At 35.1% G+C, this 26,339-nt stretch overlaps 1 protein-coding gene and 1 pseudogene across 1 annotated transcript; both read right to left on the minus strand.

The window, feature by feature from the left end:
- Positions 1-9,473: 9,473 nt before the first annotated feature.
- On the minus strand, positions 9,474-10,001 carry LOC132605031 (ubiquitin-like protein 5; annotated as a pseudogene).
- Positions 10,002-10,706: 705 nt separating this feature from the next.
- On the minus strand, positions 10,707-20,607 carry LOC132605020 (uncharacterized). Its single transcript, XM_060318344.1, has 19 exons — positions 20,327-20,607; positions 18,889-18,992; positions 18,575-18,661; positions 18,386-18,461; positions 18,224-18,298; positions 18,065-18,118; positions 17,437-17,496; positions 17,178-17,288; positions 16,431-16,525; positions 16,081-16,286; positions 15,736-15,833; positions 15,258-15,361; positions 14,969-15,134; positions 14,662-14,784; positions 13,969-14,051; positions 12,921-13,062; positions 12,724-12,753; positions 12,496-12,557; positions 10,707-11,898 (listed from the first exon to the last, which is right to left on the minus strand). Exons 1-19 carry the CDS (start codon positions 20,360-20,362, stop codon positions 11,076-11,078), a joined length of 2,535 nt encoding a protein of 844 aa, XP_060174327.1. The 5' UTR covers positions 20,363-20,607; the 3' UTR covers positions 10,707-11,075.
- Between the last annotated feature and the right edge of the window lie 5,732 nt (positions 20,608-26,339).

Below are 26,339 nucleotides of genomic sequence, written 5' to 3' on the forward strand. Positions count from 1 at the left end.
TGTTGAGAGAGATTTCTTATGCTTTTCATGGTAATGATCAGTGAGTTTTCATTTTCTCCGGATGACCGAGTACGGTTGCAAACATGACACAAGAATTCAACAACAATGCTTAATGTGTCGTGCACCATGTACTCTCGCAAGATTCAGTCCTTTGTTGTTGGATTCATTTAAAAAATCACATCACATCACTTAATCTTAGCTATGCAGATAGTTTTTGGAACAGATCCCAAAGAAGAAGAAACTGAAAGGTGGGGACAGGCTGTGGTTTCGTCACATGTAAGTTTGAAAACATGCTGATTATCCACACAACTTAATTACCGAAAGTCGTAGGATCTGTAGTTTAATTTAGAGAAAAGACATTTGACCTTTGAACTTGTCACGAAAATTCAGTTTGATAATTAAACTTAATTTGTATTTATTTATCCCCCTTAACAACTTTTATTTCAATTATTTACCACCTTGAAAAGATAATATCACTCTCACAACGGGAGGTGTATTACACTCGCGCCACGTCATTGCCATGTCAAAAATTACTAACCCTTCATTTTTTGTTTTTCTTTTATTATTTTTTCTCTTTCTTCTTCTTTCCCCCTTTTCTCTTTCTTCTTCTTTCTCCTCAACCCCCCGCTGCCGTCACACCTCCGTTGCCACCGCCGCCGCAGCCGCCATGATTGAACATAGCTCAGTTCGTCATCCTCACCACGTCATTGCCATGTCAAAAATTACCAACCCTTCATTTTTTATTTTTCTCTTTCTTCTTCTTTTTCCTTATCCTACCATAACCACCCATAAGAACAACACCCACATCTTTAACCCACACCCACCACCACCAACATCATCACTGTCACGCCCCGAACTATGGCCTGAGCGAAACACGGCACTCGGTGTCTTACTGCATGTGACCAAGCGAACCACATGGCTTGCTGAATCATCATGAGGCATAACATGAGCGGAATATAACGTGAATGCATGATGAGCCTTTATAAAACGTAGTAAGTCATAATACTTAATAAAAATACTTGTTTAAACATGAGTGCGGAAATAACATGAATGAGCCAAAATGACTATACGACTCTGAATGTCTGACATAACATAACTGACTTGTCTAGTCTATGAAACCTCTATCATGAGTCTGACTGGAAAACATACTTACTGGGACAAGGCCCCCAGCATACCTTAGATGCATAACTAATCATAAAACAAAAGTTGACTAAACCCCGAATGAGATGGGGCTCACCAATAAGCTGATACGAATGTTGTCCTACTGAGCATATGTGTCGTCCTGTATATCAGTACCTGCATCGTGAAATGCAGGGCCCCGGGCAATAAAAGGGGACGTCAGCACATTGAATGTACTGGTACGTAAAGCAACTGAATGAAATAACATGATAAGAACTGAAACTGAAAACCTGAACATGAACATGAATACATATATTTATATATAACATGGTAAAAATATCATAAGTAGGGAGAGCAATAACTTATAACCGATCCATGGTCTGGTGCTTGCGTCCCGCCAGCAGAACACTCTGTCCTTGCTAGGGAACATGAGATTTAATAAAATATGAAAGGATCCAGTCATTATGAGAGATCGTCCGGGACATGGGTGGAGCGATCCTCATCCTACGGTGGCTACGTAGTTTCAGGCTATCTGAAACCCTCCTCGGTAATTAAAGCAACTCTCAAAAACATGAACATGTAAAATAAGTGGCACTTGCTGCCCATGGTTTTCATGAATATAACTTGCTTGTACATGGATATCATGAATTATAGCTTGCTTGCATGAACTTGTAAAACAGGTATAGTATTTTCTTAAAATAGCATAATATATCATAAACTAGCATGCATGAACCCATGGAATGAGATATATGGGTTTTTCATAGATTACAGACAGATTCTTAATAATCATAAAGAAATATTAAGAACTCAACGATGAAATTATAACAATTCATAGATAATATAATCATGGACATGGACCTATGGTTATCATGAGCATGGTATAGAAACCCTAGTTTTCGTAAATAATTATAATTTATGGATTATGAGGCGCGGGGAAGAACAATGATGTTCCCACACGTAGATAGTAACTCTACATACCTTAGTCGCTTCAAAACTTGAATTAAAGACTTGAGCTTTAAAGAAGATTTTCAAAATCTTGAATTCTTGAACCTTGAGATGGGTATTCTTGAAAACCCTAGTTTTGGAATGATGACTTCTTGTTTAGATTATTAGAGAATATGTTAGAATTCAGTTGGAATAATTAGAGTAGGCTTACCTTGGTGTTCTTGATGATGGAGGAGGGTAGGAGGTCGTTCTAGGGCTTGAAGGAATGAAAAATAATGATTTGAATTGATATGGACGAATATATACTGTTCTGAAAAATTAAATTTTCGACCCAGTTAAATACTGGCCGTATTTTGAAATACGGACTGCACTGCATCTCTTCAGTAAAATGGCCATAACTCTTTGCACAGATGTCCGTTTGACCCCCATAATATACCGTTGGAAAGGTATTTCAAAGCTCTACAACTTTCATCAAGGAAGTTTTCCCAAATTCCAAATATATTTTGAAATACGGGCCGTATTTTGAAATACGGTCCGTATTTAACCATTTGACATCCAAATGTCAAATTCCAGAATGCTCAGAAATCCTTGGTACCAGTTTACGATTTGAAATACGGGCCTTATACTGAAATACGATCACTGTTCATGGGCGTAAACCACCATCTTACAACTGAACAGGGAAATTCCAATTCCCACATTCTTTATCTGATTTTCTAAGTCTAGGATCATTGTCAAAGCTTAGGTTAAAGGTACGGGGTGTTACAATCACCCCACCAAATTTCATCCTATTCATTCTCAAATTCGTCCAAATTGGTTATTTTGGTTGTTATTGTTGGCTATTATTATTATTATTAGCAACCCCATTTCTTCCATAATCATTATTCCATAACTTTATTTTTGAAAGAAAACAAAAATCAAAATCAAGAAACCAAAAAATGGTGAAAATGGTAAGAAAAGAATGATGAGAATATAGAGAGAAAGAGGAATTTGTGAAGAAGAAGAAGGAGGAGGAGGAAGGTGGTGGGGGCGGGGCTGTGGCGTGGGGTGGGGGTTGTGAAGAAGACGAAGGTGGTGGGGGAGGGGTTGTGGCGTGGGGTAGGGGGCTGTGAAGAAGAAGAAGGTGGTGGGGGCAGGGCTGTGGGTGAAGAAGAAGAAGGGGTGGGGCTGTGGGGTGGGGTAGGGGTTGTGAAGAAGAAGATGGTGGTGGGGGCGGGGTTGTTTGGTGAAGAAGAGGGCCGGGGCTGTAGGGTGGGGTGGAGAGGAGCGGGTGGGGGTGGGGGTGCATTTTGATTATTTTTCTTTAATTATATATTATTTTTATTTTACTTTTTAATTATATAATAATAATAATATATATATATCAGCGGGTCCACCTTTTTATATTTTTCACTCTCTTAATTTGTTTTTTTACTTTTTTTTTTTTTGCGACATCAGCATTTGGGGTTGTATTTAATTAAGATGAAAGTTGTTATGGAGGTAAATAAATACAAGTTAAGTTTAGTTGTTAAACTGAATTTTCGTGCCAAGTTCAAGGGTCAAATGATGTCTTTCCTCTTTAATTTATATATTATTTTCTCAATGTTGACAGGGTTACCCATCAACCTTAATGATAATTGACGAGGCACACGTGAGGATGTGGGACACGAAGCATAGACCAAACAAATAGGTTAGGTTTTCATCAATTTGATGTGATTTAATTTGTACTCTAATCAAAGCCTCCTCCCACGTTCCTACGCGCAAAAAAAAAAAAAAAAAAAAAAAAAAGGGTATTAGTTCAGTTCATTAAGTTCTCGATATACCACTCTGAAAAAGGGTCTAACTATATATACGCAACTTTATCATTTATATGAGGGGCTATTTCCATGATTTAAATACAAATATTTATAATCACACGGCAACAATTTTTAAGTTTATGCCAATTTATTTGCCATGAAAAAATAGGTGTTGGTTTGAAAGGGTGTAAGGGGTGGAGAAAAGCCTGTTGTAAGTGTGGGTTCCCGTGGTGCATTATTAGTCTGAGTAAGTGATGATGCATTATAGCCTTTTTCTTTTCTTCTGTCTGATTTTCTAATTAATGGCGTATTTGACTAAAACCACCTGTTAATAGTTTATTCTCTGAAAATATAGTCCCTAATGCAGACTTAATAATTAAGTTATGAAATAATGCATCATTTAGTCTAATAATTTCAACCCCATAATTTGCTTGAACATGGTGATGTCGACTCAGCATAGGAGCCACTTGTTTTATAGAAATGAAAACCTTTGTCCAAATAAATAAATATTGTAACCAGATATACATTTGCAGACAACTGAAAATGATCATTAACGTTGTTAAGATAATTGATAAAAAAACTTCCACCGTGTGATTTTTTCTTTATTGGAACTAGCTGGTCTAATTTTAAATAAATAAATACATTTATGCTGTTCAAATGAGATAGTATTTGCAAACGTTGGGTCAAAGGATTGGGAAAAGAAGACCATGATTCAAGGTAACAGTTTCATCATCCCAAGGTTTGAATTTCTTGGTTTTCCATGAGATCCTACAAACACGTTGAATGATCAAACTCCTCATGTAGTCATGTTCTTTTTGCACGATTATTTCATCAATTTCAGTTCTCAACAACATTGTGTCTTGAGTACTAATTTTTTAATTTTGTCGTTGAATCAAAGTTATCTCGTCTCTTAAGCCACATGGGGGCTAGTTGTTATAAGAAACATTTATATATTAAAAGAAAAAAAACAATTCATTATATCAGGAGAAATACTCTTCTTCAAAAAAATTGAACCAAACGTCAAAGAGTACAAGGAAAACAAATTGAAATTAAAGTAAGATGCAATAAGGCTTCTCCCCTCTACACTTGCACTAGGTGTCAGCTCGAACCTTGATGAGATTCACTTATATTTAGCTCATTTTGTTTTCAGTTAAAGCTCAATTTGTCGATTTTGGTTTACACGATTTAGTTAAATTTTCTCAGCTCGGTTTTAATTAAAGCTCAATTTGACTCGATTTCAATTTGATATGACTTAATTAAGCTCTCTCAGCTCGATTCAGTTAAAGCTCAATTTGACTAAATTTCGTTTTACACGGCTTAATTAAGCTCGCTCAGCTAGGTTTTAGTTAGAGGTCAATTTGACTCGATTTCGATTTGACATGACATAGTTAAGCTCGCTCAAATCGATTCAGTTAAAGCTCAATTTGACTCGATTTCAATTTACACAACATAGTTAAACTCGCTCAAGTCTGTTTTAGTTAAAGCTCGATTTCGATTTGACATGACTTTGTTAAGCTTGCTCAAATCCATTCAGTCAAAGCTCAATTTGACTCGATTTCGATTTATACAGCTTAGTTAAGCTCACTCAGCTCGGTTTAGGTAAAGCTCGATTTAACTTGATTTCGATTTGGCAAGACTTAGTTAAGCTCGAGTTCGACCACATAATATAATTATAAATTCTAATAAATAAAGACATTTTAAGTTCAATTATTATATAAATCAGCAATCATATTATATGTTAATTTAGCAATTGCTAGGTATTTACTAATATATTTATAATTTTTACTTCTTTAGTTGTTGTAATTTCGATTTTGATCAGATTGTAACTCAAGCCTACTTCATGATTCAGGTGAAATGTAACAAAAACTACAAAGTTTAACAAGTCAAAATTATTATAGTTGTACTCAACTAAAAGAGTCCTTATCTAAGTGTACATCATAAAACATAGGGACCATTAAACGACATAGATTTGGTGACAACTCAATTCGTGTGGTGGACCCTATCCCCAACAATATGCCCCTATTTTTAGGGCATAAACGGCCACAGGATTAAACCACTCTCTTACGTGTACGTCTCTTATTATTCATTTGTTCCCATTCCACCTAAGTTTTGTTATTTTTGGATAAGTTTAAGTTCTCACTCTTTGCCAAACGTCAATGTCTTCCGAGAAATTGAGTTCTCAAGTCTCGAGATATACGCATATATTATCTCTTCACCGACAGAATGGTAAATTCTTGTGTTTTTACCCTGGTTACTCGTAAATTATAAATTACGTTATTGTGCTTAAAAGAAAAACGTTAAGCTGAGGAAGAACTATTTAAAATATAATATGGTTAAAAAATTATCCATTCTGCTGCTTTAGGAGTTAGGAATTGTTTACCCTCAAAATAGGTACAGTTAAATTTGTTTAGTGGTTTACGAATAAATAGCAAGTAATGAAATCAAGTAATTATAAAACAAGAATGTAATAAAATAAGCCTGGGTTGTATGAGCTCGGAGGAATCTCTTCAATAAAGATGACTCCGGATGAACACTCAATCTTGAAGAACCTTTTGAATCCGGTACAATGCAAAATACAAGATAATTTGCTAGAATGTGTAAAGTATGATTGTTAAGCTAGAATTAAATGCCCTCTAAAAGTAATGTTAGGCTCCTTTTATAGGTACAAATTCTCCAACATGAGTCCGTGAATCGCTCCCTCATTATGGATAATAATGATCAATAAATGCTACTTTAATTGCAAGAACGTAATGCTCGGCTGCATATGTGGACTGGATATGTAACATCTGAAGCATATAACTGCCCTGTGACAATTGCTCCCTATTCATTGCTACGGATACGTAAGGAACGGGCTATTCCGGGTTCTCGAACGAATTGCTTCCTACACGACCCTGCTTGTCACATGTCAACACCATCTCTTGCCACGTGTACTGTCAGATTTTACCCTATACAGGAATACAGAATTAGCCCATCAAAGCTCATCAGCTAAGCACTTTGAATGTAAACCTTTGCTTGAAAAAAAACAACTTGAAGTTCACAAAGAATACTTACATTGACACGACTTCCTTGTTCTAGAAAAGAGTCGTAAATGTAAATTACTTAATGTGTGTCAAGAAAGCATGTAAGCATATGTGTTGGGTCATACAAATCTGTAAGAATATTTGAGAGGAATATCTGGAAATTTTCTCTGATGATAATTTGTACAATGCATTGTCTATTTATACAAGTATGTAGGAAATGAGAAAATAAATAAATTCTAAATTCTGTCCTAATTTGTACAATTCTGATTGGTCACTTATTTAACAAGAATATTCTTTTACTATACTAGGAAACTTCCAAATGTGTATAGGTGTTATGTACAGCTGTGGTGTTTTTCCAGGTGATGTCTATGTTGGGCTTCACTGGCCAATTCTGCTGAATCATTCATTTGTGCCCAATATAACTTCTGGCCCAATATCTCTTTTGGCCCTTTTCTCATTTTCAGACATCTGAACAGACTTCGATGTAGCAAGTCTGGTTATTTTAAATTCAGTTATAGTAAGTATGGACCATCGACGTGTAAGCTTGAAATGAGTATAATCAAGGACAGTCGCATTTTCACCTCTAGATTACTCAAATGCCATTTAAAGAAGACTACTAGGTACAGCTGTATCCCTTATGTGATTTTTTTGGTTTTATAGAACTACGTATATTTCCTCTGTTTACTGTTGTATATTATTAACTTACGACCACTTCTAAAGTTATAGCTACCATTAATACAGGACAAAAGTTAAATACATATAGTGTCTTGTTTGAATAAAATATAAACCTTCCTCAAAACTCACAACTAGAAGGAAAATAGAAAAATAAAAAGAATATATAACTTCCAGCACTTTTGAACAAGTGAAAAAGTTGATCCAATATGTTTAGGTTGTTTCTCTTCTAGCACTCTGTATTTAATTCTCTCATTAAATTGTTTGGGTAGAGGTACATTTGGAATGTTATCATTTGAATGTCGCCTGTATAGTCTCTTCCATAAAGAGAATTAGGAATTTAAGCAAATGTCCTTCTTAAGGATATTTGTTTAACTGTTTGACTCCGTAAAAAAAAATTGTGCAAATATATATATTAGTCAGAATTTCTACTCCTCCTCCTAATGTATAGTAAACAATTAAAGACACGTTTATTTGCGGTTACATCGGATTGATTTTGGTTGAAAAAACTTGAAGAACATTATTAGTGGATTTATTAAGCTTGTTTGTACAAGAAGACAAAGTGAATCTACTAAATTTTTTGGAAAAAATCTAACACTTGAATACTATTGACTTAAGCAAACAATTGAATACTATTGAAACAGGCATTAGAAGGTTGATATCTAATTTGAAGTTGATTTGAACAATTTAGATCAATTTTGAACCAAAAACATGTTATTTAAATTTTACACAACAAACTATCGTAATCGTCAGGATTTTGGACACAAATCTTGACAAATTATTAGAACCCAAGTCATGAATGCTGAAAATTCTAACAATCGGTTAAAATTTATGGCCAAATCCTAATGATCGCTATAATGATGTTGTGTTAGTGAATTTCTAACCAACATGTGTTAACCCAAATTTGATCATAAATCCAGATAGATTACTAGGATTTTCAACCACAAATTCAGGAGATTCATTTGGATTTATGGTCAAATTCTAGTGATCACAATAAAAAGTTGTGTTGGTGAATTTCAGCATAACATGTTATAGTAATCATCAAAAATTCTAGCAATCACCATAATTTGTTGTTAAGGCAAGTCTGGCACTCGCCAAAATTGTGCTTCTAATTCTGGCGGAAAGGTTATTGTAGACACATAAATTTATTGGGTTAAAGTCATACAAAATTTATATTTCATACTTATTTGGGTCGAATAATTAATATGGACTTTACAAATTAATTTAGTCCATGTTATTATTTTCAAGTCCAAGGTCCATTCCATCTTGAGGTCCAAACTCATGCCACGTGTCAAGTGACATGACATTCTAGTCAAATTCAAAGCCAACAAAATGATGTCATGTGCTCAAATGATGTGGCAATCCTGGACAAATACAAGAACCAATCAAAAATCGTCAAGTATCCAAAATGACATGTCTTGGCCAATCACAAGCAACCTTATCACATAGTATTGTGATAAGCTTGATGATTTACATCAACCAATCAGAATGAGTCAAAAGAGTTCATCTAAATTTGGGTTGCCTACTCCCTACAATTATAAATAAGAGGTTTACATAACTTTCTGAGGACATTTAGTGAGCACCGGAAAAAGCAACTACATCGACTACATAGTTCTAGAGTGTTCAACGGAGTTCTTTCCGTAGATCAAACAAACGACAAAGTACTGCTCGACATTCCTAGGGATTGAAATACATCTCTAGAAGATTCAAATCATTCTGTAATTCGAGAAATACGCTACCGAAGGCCCTCGAATCACGGAGACGTTTAGGAGAGATGAATCAAGAGAACAACAGAATTGTACTCACAAGATTCATAAATAAAATTACATTTTTCTTTTATTTTTTATTGCAGTTAATTTTCGGCACTTGAAAATTTGTTGCGAACAGTTATTTTTGCATAGTTTTTTAACAAGATCAAAATTAAATGGCGGAATGCAAATCACACTAAAGAATTGTAGCATGTATTAACAATTGCAATCCCATAATCTTGGAACAGTTGACAGCCTTCCCAAAAATCAGACGAATCATCACAAGCCTTACATCTGAAATACACTAATTTCCTACCATATGCTAAAGGAGGAGATTATAATGAAGAATTACAGCAGTATACACATTGCATCTCTCGCTCTACACTCGTAAATTTCAACAAACAAAGGCCAAACACATAAACCAGAAAAACTAAAAAACCTCCAGAATGTTTTACGATTAGGGATAAAAGTAGATTGATAAACAGAGATTGATTTTCAGTTATAGTAGAGTTGGAGACCCATTCCATCATGAATTCATAGTCCTTGAGTGTGATATGATCCTTGTATATAGTGTACCAATTTTGAATCCTGATTTTATCGGCACGAGTACCTGTTTGTGCTGCCACAAGTTTCTTGAGGTCTTCAATGGTGTCATCTTCATTGCATTTCACTCTCACCTTCTTCCCCAATCGATCATTCAGCACCACTACAATTATCTTTCGCAAAAATTAATTTCTTCCAGAACCTAGATTGATTTTATTGCAAGATAGAATTTGGGTTTGGATATAGCAACATTTATATAAGTAGTACTAGCAATTTTGTGGTCTAGAATCTTCTATTTGAGATGGTTCAGGGCTGATTTTGTCCTTTTAGTTGTGAGGCTAAAGCAGTTTCCGTGCCAACCAGTGAAGAGTTATTAATAACAACTTTCTGGAAGTGAATTCTACCACACTTGACTTGATAAGAGATGTATACATTACGACCACACAATTATATAGGAGTACATAAAAAATAAAGATACTTACACCTTTCCTAGAAGAATGAATTGATTTCAGTATGCAACTCAAGTCAACACATGATTTGTAACTTCAATTCAAAAATTGGTTTCACAACTTCTTCAAAAATGAATTCTATATTTCCAGAAACTACAGAATTGATGAGAATTAAATAGATCTGAATTCCCAACACAGGAGTGTATCATTTAGACCTTGTCATCCTAGTGCATCGACTAATATTTAACCCAATTGCTAGAACAAAGAATGATTCTCGCATGTTTTATCTAATTACCTTGATTCTATTCAATCGAAATCATCAGGCTGAAGATGGAACTATTTCATCCATTATAGCAAGGGACAGAGAAAAGCAGAGAAGCTGACAATGGACTGTTTCAATCAGCATCCCACAAATGCGCCTTAAAACTGGATAGTTAGTGAAGAAAAGTATTAGGATAATTATTGATAATCGAAATTACTCCAGAATCCATACAACTAGAAGACTCCAAAAATTGAAAAACCAAAATTCTCTCTAATGAAAAGCAAACCTTGACAGACTAACAATAATTAATCAGTAACAACCAATATGTTATCCTATTGTTTGATCCCAATTGAAACACAAAGTACACTGTACACATCTGTATAACCTCACCAAACTGCAAACCGGCATCCTCCTGCCCATCAGCTCTGAATTCCAGATTCAGATAAGATCAACTGAGTTCCACAGTTATTCCAGTATGAGTCCCCAATAGGTCGCATCATTGAATTCTTTCACTCATTCGGATAAAGATCACCTCAATTCCACAGTTATTCCACTACTGCAACTTCTTGGTCGACTCTCCAATAGTTTGCATCGTTGAACTCTTTCACTCCTGACCCACTCTCATCTGTACTATCCTTTTCTGACATCTTAGGAGCTACGCTCCTTTTCAATGGAGCTGCTTCCCCAACAGTCCCCTCCTTAAGTGCATGTTCCATTGCTTTCTCAGTACCCTCTAATTCCACGCCAACAAATTCCACATCCTCTTCAAACAAAGAAGGCAGAGCGGCTGCTTTCTGACTAGAATCAGATCCAGATGAACTTTTGCCTGAATCCGGAGATGTAGATACACCATTTGGAATATACTCTCCACCACTAAAAGAAGTGGAACTAATCGAGGGAGTTGCAGCCTCCCCTGAAATTTCGAGATTGCCACTACAGTCACCATTATCTGCAAAAGGATTCACAGATCCACCAACTGAGCCATTTCCCCATGCAACCCATTCAGGTATAGGCCTGTCTAAAAACGGGTTATCATTGTCTGACGTCTCAAATTGGAATAAACCGTCACGTGACACACCTGCTTTCTCTTTTTGTTGATAGAAGGCTCCACCATTAGCAGTATTGGCTCCACCAAATCCATTTAAGGCATTTGAACTAGAACTGGGCGCTCCATCTGTAGAACTTTTTCTCTCAGCCAATTCATCCTGCTCTCCAACTACCACCTCATCATCGCTATTGCTGTTACCACTATTTGTTGTTCCATCAAGGTTAATCTCTTCCATCACTTCAGTAGGTGAGGTGCTCTTGGGATCATCTCCAGTTCTATCATCTCGGAAAGCAAACCAATCCGAATTTGTGAACAAATTGCTGCAAAAGGTTGTTGTTAAAATTTTAAGAAAAAGAACTGTTGCACAAGATAAGAGGTCCAGATAATACCAGATGCCAAGAAACTGACAGATGATAATAACTTTGTAGCCTACAATTACCACATTGACATTGCTCATCTTCAATATACAACATATTCAACATAAGACCATATACTAGTTTACGTCGTTTAAAACACATTATTCAGTATTCGTATGTGGCTCAGATACATCTGACGCCCAGTAAAAGATGTATGGTCCTCCCATCCTCTAGAAGTAATAAATATCGAGTTATTTGGGACTTACTTGCATCGTGGGGTTACATTATTGTTACCTTTCTCAAAAAAAAAAAAAATTAGCACACGAAAAAAAGATGCCACAGAAATACAACAGCATGCACTCCTCCGGTCAAACAATTATTAGAAAACAAATGTTTTCTCTCAGCTACCCTACTTTTAACACATAAAAACACACCTAATCTTTTAGATTTTGCTTTGCTATGGTTAATTTAGTACATATATCAACATAACTGAAAGTAAATATGCTCAAGTGAGTCCTCCCTTCACACAAGTTTCCTTCAGAAAAGACAGCTAGAACTCACCTCCCTTGGTCATCTCCCAACCTCAGGACAACTTCAGCAGACTCTTCATCAAGGTATACATCCTACAGTGGCATAAATGTAACATTGTGATGAACACTAAGGCATATGATGCGGAAAAATAGGTAAGTGAATCTCACACAAGACCGTTGCCAATTCACCGTGTATTTTTCTAACTATTCCATTTCATATCTAAAAGGAAGAAAGTTAACATGAGGAAAACATTATTACCTCATCATCTCGATCAAGAGCTCCATGACCCTGTAAAAATGCAAGAAAAACCAGGAATGAATCAAGCTAGACTAAAATTCAATCCTAATTTCGCCCTCCTCTACCTACACCCAACCCTCAAACTTCTTTTCCGCAACAAGAAAAGAAAATGCTAGGAAAAGTGAGCATGACTAGAAGGTATGAGATACAACGGTTACCTCTTCAGCGCCATTATTATCATATATGGTATACTGGAATGCTTGGCTCAGATTGTTTGCTAAAGCTGCTACATCATAATCTCTGTTATGAAAATCTTCCTCGTCGCTGTCTCTTGTCCTATCTAGCAATGCAGTTGGCCGGCTGCTTATACACAAATAAGGAAGTTCATTATGAATATATTCCAACTAGAAGTCGAAAACCCATATAGGTGATACAAACTAGAAGACTAGTGCTTACTAGAAGAGTCTTATTATATTAGAAATATAACCGTTAAGAGTATAGTAGCGAACCCCTGGAGTTAGATAATCTTCAAGTATGGAGTATTGTGAAATATTATGGACCCAAACAGAGCATTTATGATATTAAGGATTCAGACAGCCAACCCCAGCAAGCTTGGGATTGAGGCGTAGTTGTAGTACTTGCTGCAGGAACTGAGGAGGACTGGGAGAGGTCAGAGGAGGTGAGAAAACATAAGCTGATCTTACAATCACTTTTTAAGTATATTTCTAAAAGTGCTCTGCTTCTTGATTTTAAGAAATTTCCTTTTGTAAGACATCTAGGTGGTACTGAAGCTTATCAAAGGACAGATTCATGTCAGCTTGTGACCAACAAAAGCACATCTTTATTCCCTATATTCAACCTTAAGCCAGCCATTTCTTATCTGTCCTATTTTTTAATTCTCTCACCAACTATTTGAAAATTCAAATATTGAACAAGGAAGTACTACAGAGAGAGTGCTCGTTATGACAATTGACACCCAACAGTATGTCTATTGTATAAGACAATAAATATGCGTGAACTTTTAAAGTAGTTTCTTACTTTAAAGATCTTTGTTTTCTCATACCCTGAACATCTCTTCACTTTGTTCTTCTCAATTATGTCCTAGCTCAGTTAGGGGCGATGTCAACATTTATGAAAATATGCCAGGAATGTTTCCCAAGTGATTGCTTCCTCCAAACAAAAGTTCACTTACCGGTACCTCATATTACGGAATTTAAAATCTAACATTACAGAAAGTTCAAGTTAATCAGAAGAGACAAAACATACCCACAAGCCCATCGATAGACATTCTCGAGTGTGTTACGCTCCTGTAAGACAGTAGAGTGCCAATCACTCCATTCCATATTTTTCTGGAGTAAAGAGAACACATCAGCATAAGCGAGAGCTGAAACTTGTGCACGAAACCATATGCCATATAATAGTTATTGAAGGGAATACTATGTAAAAGCATCTTGCATCAACCCCAGCTACACAATTATAATCAAAAGCCAACAATAGCGACAAAGAGAGGAAAGCAATGAGATTTAGCATACAATCTTTACATACAGCACCAGAAAATATACAGCCAATAAAATAAAAACTAAGAGTGGATTTTCGTTTAACAAAATGAATATCAACTCATGAAAAATAAAATAATGCTTAAGCAAACCATTTTTATAATCATAAAAAGAAAAAATCCATTTAGCTGCATCCTCCCAAGAACTCAGATACAAACCAAGCTTCAATTTTATAAAATTTTCTACTTTGGGGCATTGGGTGAGTAGGTATTTGTATGTTCAGAATTATTTGTCCGCATCCATCATAAAGCTCTCTTGAGAAAGGAAGTGCTTAGATACACATAGTAAGTTCTAACATTTAAAGCTTCAGAACCTTTTAGCAATTAGATTAAGAAATCTTCAGTATTGAACTTCCATCAAACGTAAACGTAACAAATTCTAAAGCTATCACCCTATCACTCACCTCAAGATGTTCTCGAATGCGATTGTCATTGCTACCCAACTGAACAAGTTTGTTAGCAATCCGTGTCAGATGCCCTATGTTACCCACTCGGGGTGCTTGCTTACCAGTAGCAGGAAAAGTGGGCTGCATCAATTGAAAAGCACACTTGAAAATTTTAAATTATTTAATTTCAATGAGAACATGAGGTTACTATCGAACATATTCATATTCCATAAAAAAGTTGGGACAACTATAAAAGAAAAAGAGCACATAAATTTGCAAGACCTAAAAACATCAAAGAAAAGGAAATCAGTTCGCTAAGATCAACCTGAGTTTCACCGCCAGAAATTGTGGGCTGTTTATCCGTTAGAAGAATTTTTCCAAGCAAATTACACTCTTCAAGAAGATGATCGACAAGGATGCTGTTCCTGCTTTCCAAGCATGAGTTTATTATACTCTCTACGTGATGATGCAACGCATTGTTATATGGGTACCTATATAGCAATTATCCAACTTGTTAGAACATCAAAGAGAAACCAGTAAGAAAGTGAACAATACAAGATCAGAGGCTTTTGTGCACCGAATTTGAGAGTACGGAAGCATAGGCAGAATCTTACTCAAAAAAAAGATCCAGGACTCTCTCGATTGTCCCAGAGCTGATCAATTCATTCTCTGCAACTTCATTGCCAGTTTTTAGCAGCACAGAAATGAATTCCACAATCTACAATAAAGAAGTAAAGCAGTCTAAGATACAAAGAGGAGAAGAATCAGCCGAGATTATCAACCCAACAAAGACGCAGTCCTAATGAAAGCAAACAGGTGTTCCATGTAATTTCATGCCAGCACTATTTTCTAAGCCACTAGCCAAAGATTAGTATCTGCAAAATGTATGACAAAAAATCCACCAAATCTAACAAGCGGACTTCACAACTGCTTGCAACAAAAATATAAAAACAGCCGATCCTTGAAAACTATTAAGGAAAACCATAACAATGGAACTTCTAGCTTGGCATATCCTTCTCAGAGATTGCTATCAAATTGGGCATGGATACAAAAACGATCAACTCTTTTTCTCTACGATGTAAATAAGCAAACCTTTAACCGATGTTTCCCTAGAGGCGGCCTGAGTTCACCGTATGTTGTAGGGAGAATCTTGTCATCAGATGATATGTTCAACAGCTTTAGCAAGTTGCCTGTGTCATAAATGACATATATATTAAAACTTTCATAATGAGAGACCGGCCAGAAAAATCATCAGCAACAATCACTAATATTAGCATTATGTTTCTTATGTGGCCTGTTCTCTGATAGCTTTCAGTGTTCATACGTCCTTACTACCTACACTTTTTACACAATTTTAATATAATTTCCAAAGGGTTACATTTAAACAAGTATGCAGCAATTCAAATTTTTGTACACATTTCCAAACAGGAAAGTTACCGAGTTTGGGCAGCATTGCACTGATAGTCTCAGGATTGACACATACAGATGACTCATAAACATGCTGGCAGCGGTAAGAATACATCATCGGAGATGGAATTGATCTTTTAGGATCCAGCAAAGATATGCATACAGATAATGAATGGAGAAGGGCGGATTTTGAGTGTGAGTCTTCAAGGGCGTGACCAAATATCCTTGCAACAAAACTACACCCAAAGAAAATAAGGTATAAATTAATCAGTAGAAATACAGATGATATTCAACTCTCAGTAGAAATAAATGATAAATATACCTCAGCAGAAGGAATAAAACCAATTTTTAAGGGAAATATCAAGAGAAGTCCAACAAACCTTGGGCTAGATAGTTTAGTAGCAAGAGGAGATGGTGCATTTAGGGTTATTGTGCATAGTGTCTCTGCTGCATTAGCATGTACTTCTGGAGAACTCTGGACAAGAGAACACTACGTCAAAAATGTTCTAAGCTAAGTGTGCCAGAAACAATTCAGTAGAAGACTAGGTTGTTCAATTGCATTCAGCAATCCTGACATCAGGACTGCGATCCACAAATATTAAGAAAAGGACGTCAGAAATAAAGCCAGTTCAAATAATCTACAGTGTAGCTTAAGGAACATGCAACCTAAAATTGAGAGGATTTGGTGTCTGAATTAAAGGCCTCAGGAGTAGGTAATTGAATTCCTATCAACTATAGTAGTATGTTCTATATCCTGAAATTGGACAGAATTTCATATCGCGCCTTAGCAGTAGAAAATTCCTATCAACTATGTTAGCACATTATAACTCCTGTTGCTCCCAAGTCCAGGAAGTCATTTCACGCTTTGTCTACTGTTCAGTAAGAAACAAACCAGCATTTTAAACCAGCAAATCATGCAGTAGAAGATCACCAGCAAAGGCACTGCCAACAGATAATATAACCAGGGAGACAAAAACAATAAAATACAATGACTGAATCAAGTTAGAAAACCATAAGTACTTAATGCATCACATGCCCAACACATAGAGAATCTATATAATTTCAATTGCATTATATTATATATCACCAGAACCAAAGCAAAAAAGCACTATTTATTTTGGACTTACAGAGGGGCTCAATTTATCCACAATCATTTCTAGTAAGTTGCTGTCAGCCAACCATTGCATGACATCCTTGGTATTGGGGTAGATATCAGCGCCTACAAGTCGCACCAAAACCTATAAGAAAGATCTCATCAGAGGAAAAGGTTTTTTCTCGGTAAGTAATTCTCAGTTGATATATATATATATATGTATACATTCAAATCTAGAAACAGAAATAAAAAAGATAGTGGTCGATGGTAAAATGGAAAAACAGGCTACAAACCTCCATTATCGATGTAATACCAATCAAATCCACCATCTGGCGGAAAACATCATGATGGGTCTGCAACCAAAAAAGATAAACAATAAATCAATGTAAATACGGATTATTAGAGGGGGGACAGAGGAAAAAAAAAGCATAAACACCAAGAATCTACGTGTCGTAAAGCTGTGCCCTTAGACATTAAATCAATTTCATTTCTATGTCAGCATTCTGCAAACTTTGATATGGTCTCTAATATACCTCCCATAATCAAAATGCGTGAAGCAAAATTTATTCCAAGAGGGGCCCCATATGGTTGTACCATATATAGTTTAAGCAAACATGGAACTCACAGCATGCCTCAATTCCCAAACAAAGTTAGTTTTGGCTATATGAATCCTACGTATTCCAATACTAATTTGTATATAAAAGAAAGATTAGCCACTATCTAAATCTAACACTTATCCTTCTACTACCATATAAGTCTTTAACCAGGAAAAAATATATCTTAGAGAGCACAACATGGATTTGGTTATATGGAATATTTCCTTTAATTCTGTATTAGTAGACAAAAAGAAGCTAAAAATGATAACTACAAGTATCAATTATCTGTACAAAGTACCAAATTCATAGAATTTATCAGGCCAACCTGGACATAATTCATGAGTGGAATAGTCTTCCGCAGCATGAGGCACACCACAACCTGTGTGCATCGAAACCAAGTACAGTTTCAGCCAAATATCATTTCAACAACAAAGGACAAAGGAATTCTTTTATACACGGCGGATGTGGATGAATCAAGTTATACCTTACTAAAATACCCAGCAAGCAACGGACAATGAGAACGGTCGGGCTCCAAGAACGAAAAGAGCAAATCCATTAGCTGCACCACAATAGAGAAATGACCAAATTATCAGAACAAAGCAACTGCATTATTTATGCATAAAACTGCAAATTGTGAATACAGTACCTCTTCATCGTCCACTAAAGTCTTAAGGATGACATCGATTTCACAAGTGAATATCTCACATGCGATGAAAGGAAACCTACAGCGTGAAACAGCATTCAGAAGTCCCGTCAAATTTTCAAATATTGGATGCGCACGTACATTTAATAAATGATGACATGATAATTGCAGCTCAGTTATGTCATAACTTACTTAAATTTCACATTGCTATCGGCATCCTCAGAAGGCTCTTCAACAATGTATCGCAGTAACTGCTCAACCTGAGCTCTATCTCTCAAACTGAAATCACAAAACCATAGTCTGTCAACGAACTTTGAAGTTCCTAATGGAACTAATACTTTTTTTTTTTTGTTTGTTTGATAAGGTAAGGTTTACTAATGAAACTAATACTTGGTTAAGATATTAATTTCTTCCCAGGAAACAATATGTCAATTGATTGTCAAACTGACACTGTCAACAGTACTGCAGATTTTATAATAATAAGCTAAAGCTGGGATGATGATTACAAATTTATCAGGCGGCTATTCAAAGCTTTGCATTCTTGGATTATCTCTTCTTCATCAAGAAGCTCTTCCAATGTGAAGTTTTCCTTGTCTAACACTGCTTCGACCTAACTTACACGGCAAATATATTTTAACAATTAGCGCATCAAGTTTGAATGAAAATCAAACCTCAGAGCAACGAAATAATAGCACTTTTTTCATCGCTAAATGCAATGAATAAATATTGCAGTTAATTTAACAAATATACTGCACGAAAAATGACCAGACATGTTGCCTCAAAATAAATGGCCAAACATTGAGAAGAATAATGCAACCTGCCATATAATTCACTAAAAAGGACTATGAAAATGATGTGGCCTGCAAAGGCAAGCCTTCCAAGATCATCAACATATTGGAAAGTTGCATAATGAGAGAATCTGACGAGCAGGTGACAATTGCCAGTGCAATCAAGAAATAACAATTCTGAAAATACTACATATCCAAACGCCTCATTAATGACATAGACCCTCATAAATGTCCATTCTCAATAGAAGAAACAGAAAATTGAAAATTTATCTAATAAACACACACAACAAAATAGTTCTAGGGACTGACAAAAACATCATCTTATTTTAATTGAATTTTGTGTTTGGATTTGAAACTAATGATGTTGAATTCGCTTAATGTGACCATTCCCTAACGACTCCCACAGCGTTTTCTAATAAACTTACTTCATCCATCAAATATTGCTTAACAAATACATCACCACTCAACCCTCAGGGGTTGGCCTGGTGGTAATTGGCTTGAGCCTTGGGGTGCTCCCTTTCAAGGTCTCAAGTTCGAAACCCACTGGGTGCAAACAATTTCTGAGGGCCATCGGACTGGGGTAAAACCCTGAATTACCCGTGGTGCACTTGCGGGAAACTCCTTGCCGAGGGCCTGTGCACCCCCGGGATTAGTTGGGGCTCAAAGAGACCCGGACACCCGGTGCTTAATCAAAAAAAAAAACATCACCACTCAAATTACTAATCAAACAAAGTGAGGCCGCAGTAATTAATTAAATATAATGAGCAAACCTGACTTAAACAAAATCGAGAAGTAAAATCCAGTGAGCAAGCTTTCAAATTTACATACGTTTGACACAGTTAAAACACAGGTTGAATTCTCAGATGGTCACTCAACTAACAGTTATTAAGTAAGAAAGTCGCCTTTCTTCTTGATTACAATTTTCTTTAACAAAAAAATGACCATCTAAGAAATCAACTCCTAATACAACATACTACAAATTTTTACACCAATTTTTCCCACTCATAAATGAACACGAAAGTTCAAGCCTTAACACAAGTACCAGATTAACTCGTTGAACACTAATTAGGAAAAAGAAATTGAATCTAACAAGGAGAGGACAATTTGTTGGTATAATTGAAATACAACAGTAAAGGTAGATAAATCGAGTACATACCGGGGAACAAGAAAGATTAGTGAGCTTCCAAAACATATTGGATCTGTAACCCCTAAACTGAATTAATTACAGGGTTTTGGAGCGAATTAGTGAAAACACTGGATTTTTAAGATCAAAAGATACAGATTTAAAGCCGTAAAGATCGAGAGAGAAAGATGAGATTCCTGAGAATCGCAAGGGGTAATGATATGAGGGCGGAAAATTCGAAACTTACAAATTGGAGGGGTCGTAATTCGCAATAACTCGAACTACAAAAAATTATACCCCCTCCTCAATGGTTTTTTAAATTCCAAATATAACTTAAAGTTTTATGTGGAATTTTCATGCTTAAACTTTAATTTTCAAATAAAGTGAAAAAAATTTAGGAAAAATGTGAAAAATTCTCATGGCCTAACGGGTCCTTATTTTTCCTTTATTTATGTTGGTACGACATTAATTTTACGTGGTTTTAAAAGTTAAAATTCAATTAATGAAAATATTTTCGATTTTCATATCCTACATGTTTTAGTATTTTTTGACAAATGAAATGTAACAATTTAGAAGATAATGGTACAATTTGTAACATATTTATGTAATTATTGGTAGTACCATCTAATTTAAAATAAGTTCTCAATTTATTACATTGTGTTTGTCTGAATTGGTTCTCTTTTTTTAAGAAATAAAACAAAAGCTTTTTAACATTTAAAATAGCTTTTGAGTTGTTCTTCAAAAAGGGAAACAAAATTTGTAAAAATAATGAAAGTGTTTAGATACAATAACTATAAGACAACTTAAATAATAAAAAGATTGCCTTTAATTTTTAAACTTCGAAGTTTATTACTACTAATTTTGAAAATATCAAATTGACAAAGTTGGACAAAGTTATTATGTTGAAAAATTCACAAAAGTTTATATAAAACATATTCGTGCATTTCCATTATAGTGGAAGTATCCATATTATATATTCGTGCATATTCACCTAATCTGGGAACCTTAGATTTTGGATAAGCTCCAAAGCAACCATATGGTAAGTGTAACTAATTAAGCATGATAGTGATGGTCAATATTTGTAATGACATTTATCCATCTAGCGGCCAATTTGATGCGACTCCACATACTTTTATCCAAAATGAGTCATTTGTCGTCACATTAAAACACTTTTTGCTGTAGTACTGTATAGTAATGTTTTAGTCAACTTGTAGTTAGTACCATTATTATAAACCCAAACGGCAAAATCCATGCAACCTAATTTTGTCACTTTTAACACAATGCCATTAACGTCCATATCCAGTTCCATACGCAACGGATGATGCCATGAACACGAGCATGGAATAGAATCTATTCTTTGCCCTGAATTTAACTAATATAACTTACCGTATTTATTCTCATTATAGAAGCCAAATTCATCTTGATGAGACCTTATGATGAAAGTCAAACTTAACTATATATGGGACGAGAAGTCAATTATTTTAATTTGCGCCTGGTGTCTAAACTGGAGATATCGCACCGGAATGCATTCCTCTTTTTTTCCTCCTCCCTTCAGTCCAGTTTGAACCATTTTCTAGTTGAGTAAGTGAGGCTACACTAAAATTGAAAGCACCAATAAAGTGGTCTATTATTTTTACTTATCAGCTAACGCGCAATAACGACCGATGCACTCATGCACATATAAATGGACAGATCAATCATTTAAAAGACGCTACTTGCTAGTATGTGGTACCTATGTTGCCTTTTGAAGAACGGTTACTTTTGTGGTAAGTGTTTGGCCGCACCATTAATGTGAGTTTGGCTGTTTGGATATGGTCGGTGATCTTAAACGCACTGGCAAAAAGAAACTGCCGTATTTTATAATTTTTCTTAAAGAGTATGCATGTCACTTTCTTGTTATTAATGGCCAGGTTTGCAAATTAATTTTAGAGTCCATTGGAAGGGAGGCACATGCCCTTACTTAAAATGAAAGGTCACTTTGCTGCCTATGGTGTAAGATAAAAAATGACTACTAATGTAAACAGCGCCTTCCACCCTGGCAAATTGTTTTGGGTTGGGCTATAATTTATTGTGTAGCCCATCTTGATTCAATATGTCTTAAGCCATATAAACTTTAGGTAAGGTTGGACAATGATTCAGTTATTGCTTCAGTTCATCTTGATCCGCCCAAATTCAATTCAAACCGCTCATTTGCATCTAAGAGCAATATCTACTATCTAGTAAAGAAACTAATGTCACCTGCAGAGTGCTGAGTGCGGAGTGCTCGGTTGCTCCGACTAAATTTTGGTGATGCATTTTAATGTGAGAGTATCTAGAAAGTTTGGTGAACAAGTGAAAAAATCTATGTCAGGCTCTAGAGTTAAAGTGTCTTGTAAATGAGATGATCACATTTTTATGAAAGCAACTGTTGCCACAGGGTTTACCCCAACTCTTTATGTTGAAAGTGATACAATGAGGGGTGACAAATAGGTGGTTTGGGCCAAATTTAGACAGGTCAAAACTGATTGAATTTTTATCTATGTCACTAATTGTCCTGTCTTGCTCAAAAGATAGTTGAGCTGAGATGGGTTGAGTTAAGATGAGTTAAATAATGAGTTATAAACCAATCCACTCAAGTTTCATTTCTTTGATTGTTTCTTACAATTTGTCTATTACCAACCAAAATTAATAAAACTCTTTTTTCCCTTTATTAAAGTTATATACAGCATAACATATCAAAAGAAAAAGTTTTAAATTCAAATATTCTGATAATGTTTCTGATTAGTCAATTTGAGAATACTTAGCCCAAATCAGCCCAACTTTTAAATGGACCGAATTTAGTGGATCAAGATGAATTGAGTTAATAACCAGACGGATTATCCACATAAACTAATTTTGCCACCATAAGCCCAAACGTACGACTCAGTCCCTCCTGATGGAGATATTGATATGGCAACCCTTTGAACAGATGAAATCACACTGCGGACATATTGGCGAACCATGACAGCCACATTGTCTTGACTCCTGAAGATTATCCTCAAAAGGAAAATGAAAAGCAATTGTCAGTGCAGATCGTGAACAGTGACAGAAAACATCCATAATGTTAAGTTGAAGTAGTGAAAGTTGGTCTTTTAGGACTTCAATTGATTTTCAACTGAGTTATAGGAATATCGAAGATACGTTGTTTGATTCAGTGGTTGCTTACCAGAAAGAGTGAAAAATAGAAACAACTAATATGAAACTTGGTGGCTATTATAATATTGCCGCAGGCTTGATACATGCAAAAGTAGTTTATTTAACACAACCAAAAGCAATCCTGTATGTTCTGCTCTTTTTATATGTAGTCCGAGCTATTGAATTTTATCGAAATTCCTATGTCTAATCTAATTTCCAATTACAAGATATTTTGCACAGAAATTAAACCTAAAGTTTTTTTCTTAACCTAAAGGCTTATTCATAAACACTACACAGTGTAAACAGATAAATAAAAATTGAAAGACACTCGGCGTCTCGTAGCCATAGGGAAATAATGTGAAGGTTGAGAGAGAACTAATTCAGGCACGGAGGCGGATTCAAAATTTATGCCTGATGAATTCTATCTTTAAGGTTCTTAAATTGAATTCATTTTACTTTTGAAATTGTGGGATCTAATAGCTAGTGAAATTTTGGTGATTATCTACATTTCCACTTTCCAGTAAAAAATATTGAGTTCACTCGGAACCCATTGAGCAAAGATTGCATCCACCTCTGATTACGAGAATTCGTATTGTTTCACTTGAAGTTTAAGTAATTTGCTAATAACCATGAACCTAATCTAGATAAACTATTATTCAAGATATGAAAAAGATTAGCAAGTAATTATTAAATTATTGTATTCTTGTTGGTGATAGAGAGAAACCATTTGATTAATTAGTCGAGAGCTCGAATATCACTGTTATTGAACAAAAAAAATCAATAAGGGAAAAAAAGAAGAAGGTGGAGGCTCATATAAAAAAAACATACACATTTGATATTTACTCCAAATCAAACATTTATAAAATCAATCTCAAATCAGATATTTTAATTACGAGTTATAAATTGATAATACATATTAATTAATTATAATACGTAGCTTATTCTAGTATCCATAACACATGATGTCGATCAAAAGTTATATCTAAAATATGTGTCTTTTATTCATTTATTTGGTATAATTGAGACAAAGAATTTTTCTATTCCATGGCCATAAGCAAGAAAGGATACGAACCCTTAAACGAGGGTCCAAGGCCAACCACCTGTCCCATTCATACTCCATTGTTTCGAGAATCCCATTGTCCACAACTTCTCCATCGTTTACAAAGCAATCCCCACCCCTATCCTGTCACTCTTTTTTCTTTTTTCTTTATGAACTTCCTTCTCCATCCCCAAGTTAAAGCTCAAGAGGATAAAAAAATGAAAAAGAAACTCAAATTGGAGGTTATTCAATAATAGAAGAGAATGAATAAAATTAGAGTTTATGAAACAGTCTCTTTATCTCACAAAGATAGAAGCAAGATTTGCGTACATCCTACTCTCTTCGTAACCCATTTGTAGAATTACACGAATATGTTGTTCAATAAAAATTGAATTTATGAGGGAATAAAATTTTCAAATTTGAAATGAGAATAAACATCAGGATTTCATAAAGAATGGTACCTCAAGGGACTACTACAAGTTCACCTTTTCTTTTCCAAATTCTCTTGTTTCTCCTTTCATTATTAGAGTAGGGACCGAAAATCAAAAAATCGGACTGAATCGAACCGAACTTCAAGAAACCAAAACCGAAAGAACCGAACTAGTTTAGTTCGGTGTTTGGTGTTCACCTTCAAAAAACCGAAACCGAAATAGCTGAACCGAACTTTGATGAAACCGAACTGAAGAACCGAAATTTATACATTACCCAAAAAAATTAAAATAGTCCAGACCTATTAAGTTTAAGCCCAAAAAAAAACCAATTGTAATAAGCTCTCTTTTGCTTTTGTATCCCTAATTTTCCACTTCAGTTGAGAAAATCAAATATCCTTAACAAAGAAAGGTGACTAGGATGTGTCTTTAGGATTAATTTATGTCATTTATGTATTTTCTTAATTATTCTTACTGTATGTATATAACACCTAGTAATCCTATATTATGGTTATCGTTTTCTGTTCTTGTGTATCCTGTTTGTTTGATTTGATTTTAATTTGTTAGTTTTATGTTTTGTTGCTTTTGAGAATATGAATTAGTGTAAATGGAATCGCTTCTAATATCATATAAAAAAAATCAAATTGAAAAAATCGAAACCGAACCGAACCAAACTTTAAAAAACCGAAACCGAAAGAACCGAACCGAACTAGTTTAGTTTGGTGTTCGGTGTCCACCTTCAAAAAACCAAAATCGAAATAGTCAAACCGAACCGAAGAACCGAACGTCCAGCCCTATATTAGAGTTCCTGAGCGATGATCCTTAAATATTACTACCATGATTTTGTAAACGTTAGATACGTTTTCTGCCACATAAGCATGATCAATGATCAGAGGTAGTTATTAATGGTACTTCTTTTCCTGTTGAGCTAGAGGTGTTACAATGAGAAATATTTTAGAGTTTTGGGCTGGTTTTAAAATCCGGTTCAAATTTAGGGGGCAATTAGGCCATTCTGCTAACGAAGAAAACGTTTTCCATGATTTCTCCAGGAGTTCTCATTTCTCTTTTTGGGTATTATCCGAAGAAAAAGAAGAGGAAGATAAAGGGCAAAAAAGATTGCAGGACAGTAGGAAAGTATCTTCATGATATTCCATATTCTTTTGAGTTTTGGAATTATGCTTTTTTACCAAATCGGTGTATTTTTTGCACATCCAAAGTGCCAAACGATAATTTGGTCGCCTATTCTACAAAACAGACCCTTTTTTTGCTTGATGAGACTTGGTTTACTTTTCAAGATTATTTGATAAAATAATTTAGTATGAATTTTTTTAATATTTAATACAATGTATATTAGATTAATTGAGTACTATAAGCTTAATAATCTTTTTAAGCAAAAGTCTATAGCTTTTCTTTTCTATCATTGTGG

The sequence above is a fragment of the Lycium barbarum genome, chromosome 1 (genome assembly GCF_019175385.1).
Source record: "Lycium barbarum isolate Lr01 chromosome 1, ASM1917538v2, whole genome shotgun sequence".
In the NCBI taxonomy this organism is placed as follows: Eukaryota; Viridiplantae; Streptophyta; class Magnoliopsida; order Solanales; family Solanaceae; genus Lycium; species Lycium barbarum.

Coding starts and splice junctions, on each gene's coding strand:
- LOC132605020 (XM_060318344.1), bottom strand. CDS start 20,362: ATGTTTTGGAAGCTCACTAATCTTTCTTGTTCCCCG. Junction 18,462..18,574: donor GATAGCAATGTGAAATTTAA/GTAAGTTATGAC, acceptor TTCACGCTGTAG/GTTTCCTTTCATCGCATGTG. Junction 17,289..17,436: donor GTATTACATCGATAATGGAG/GTTTGTAGCCTG, acceptor TCTTTCTTATAG/GTTTTGGTGCGACTTGTAGG.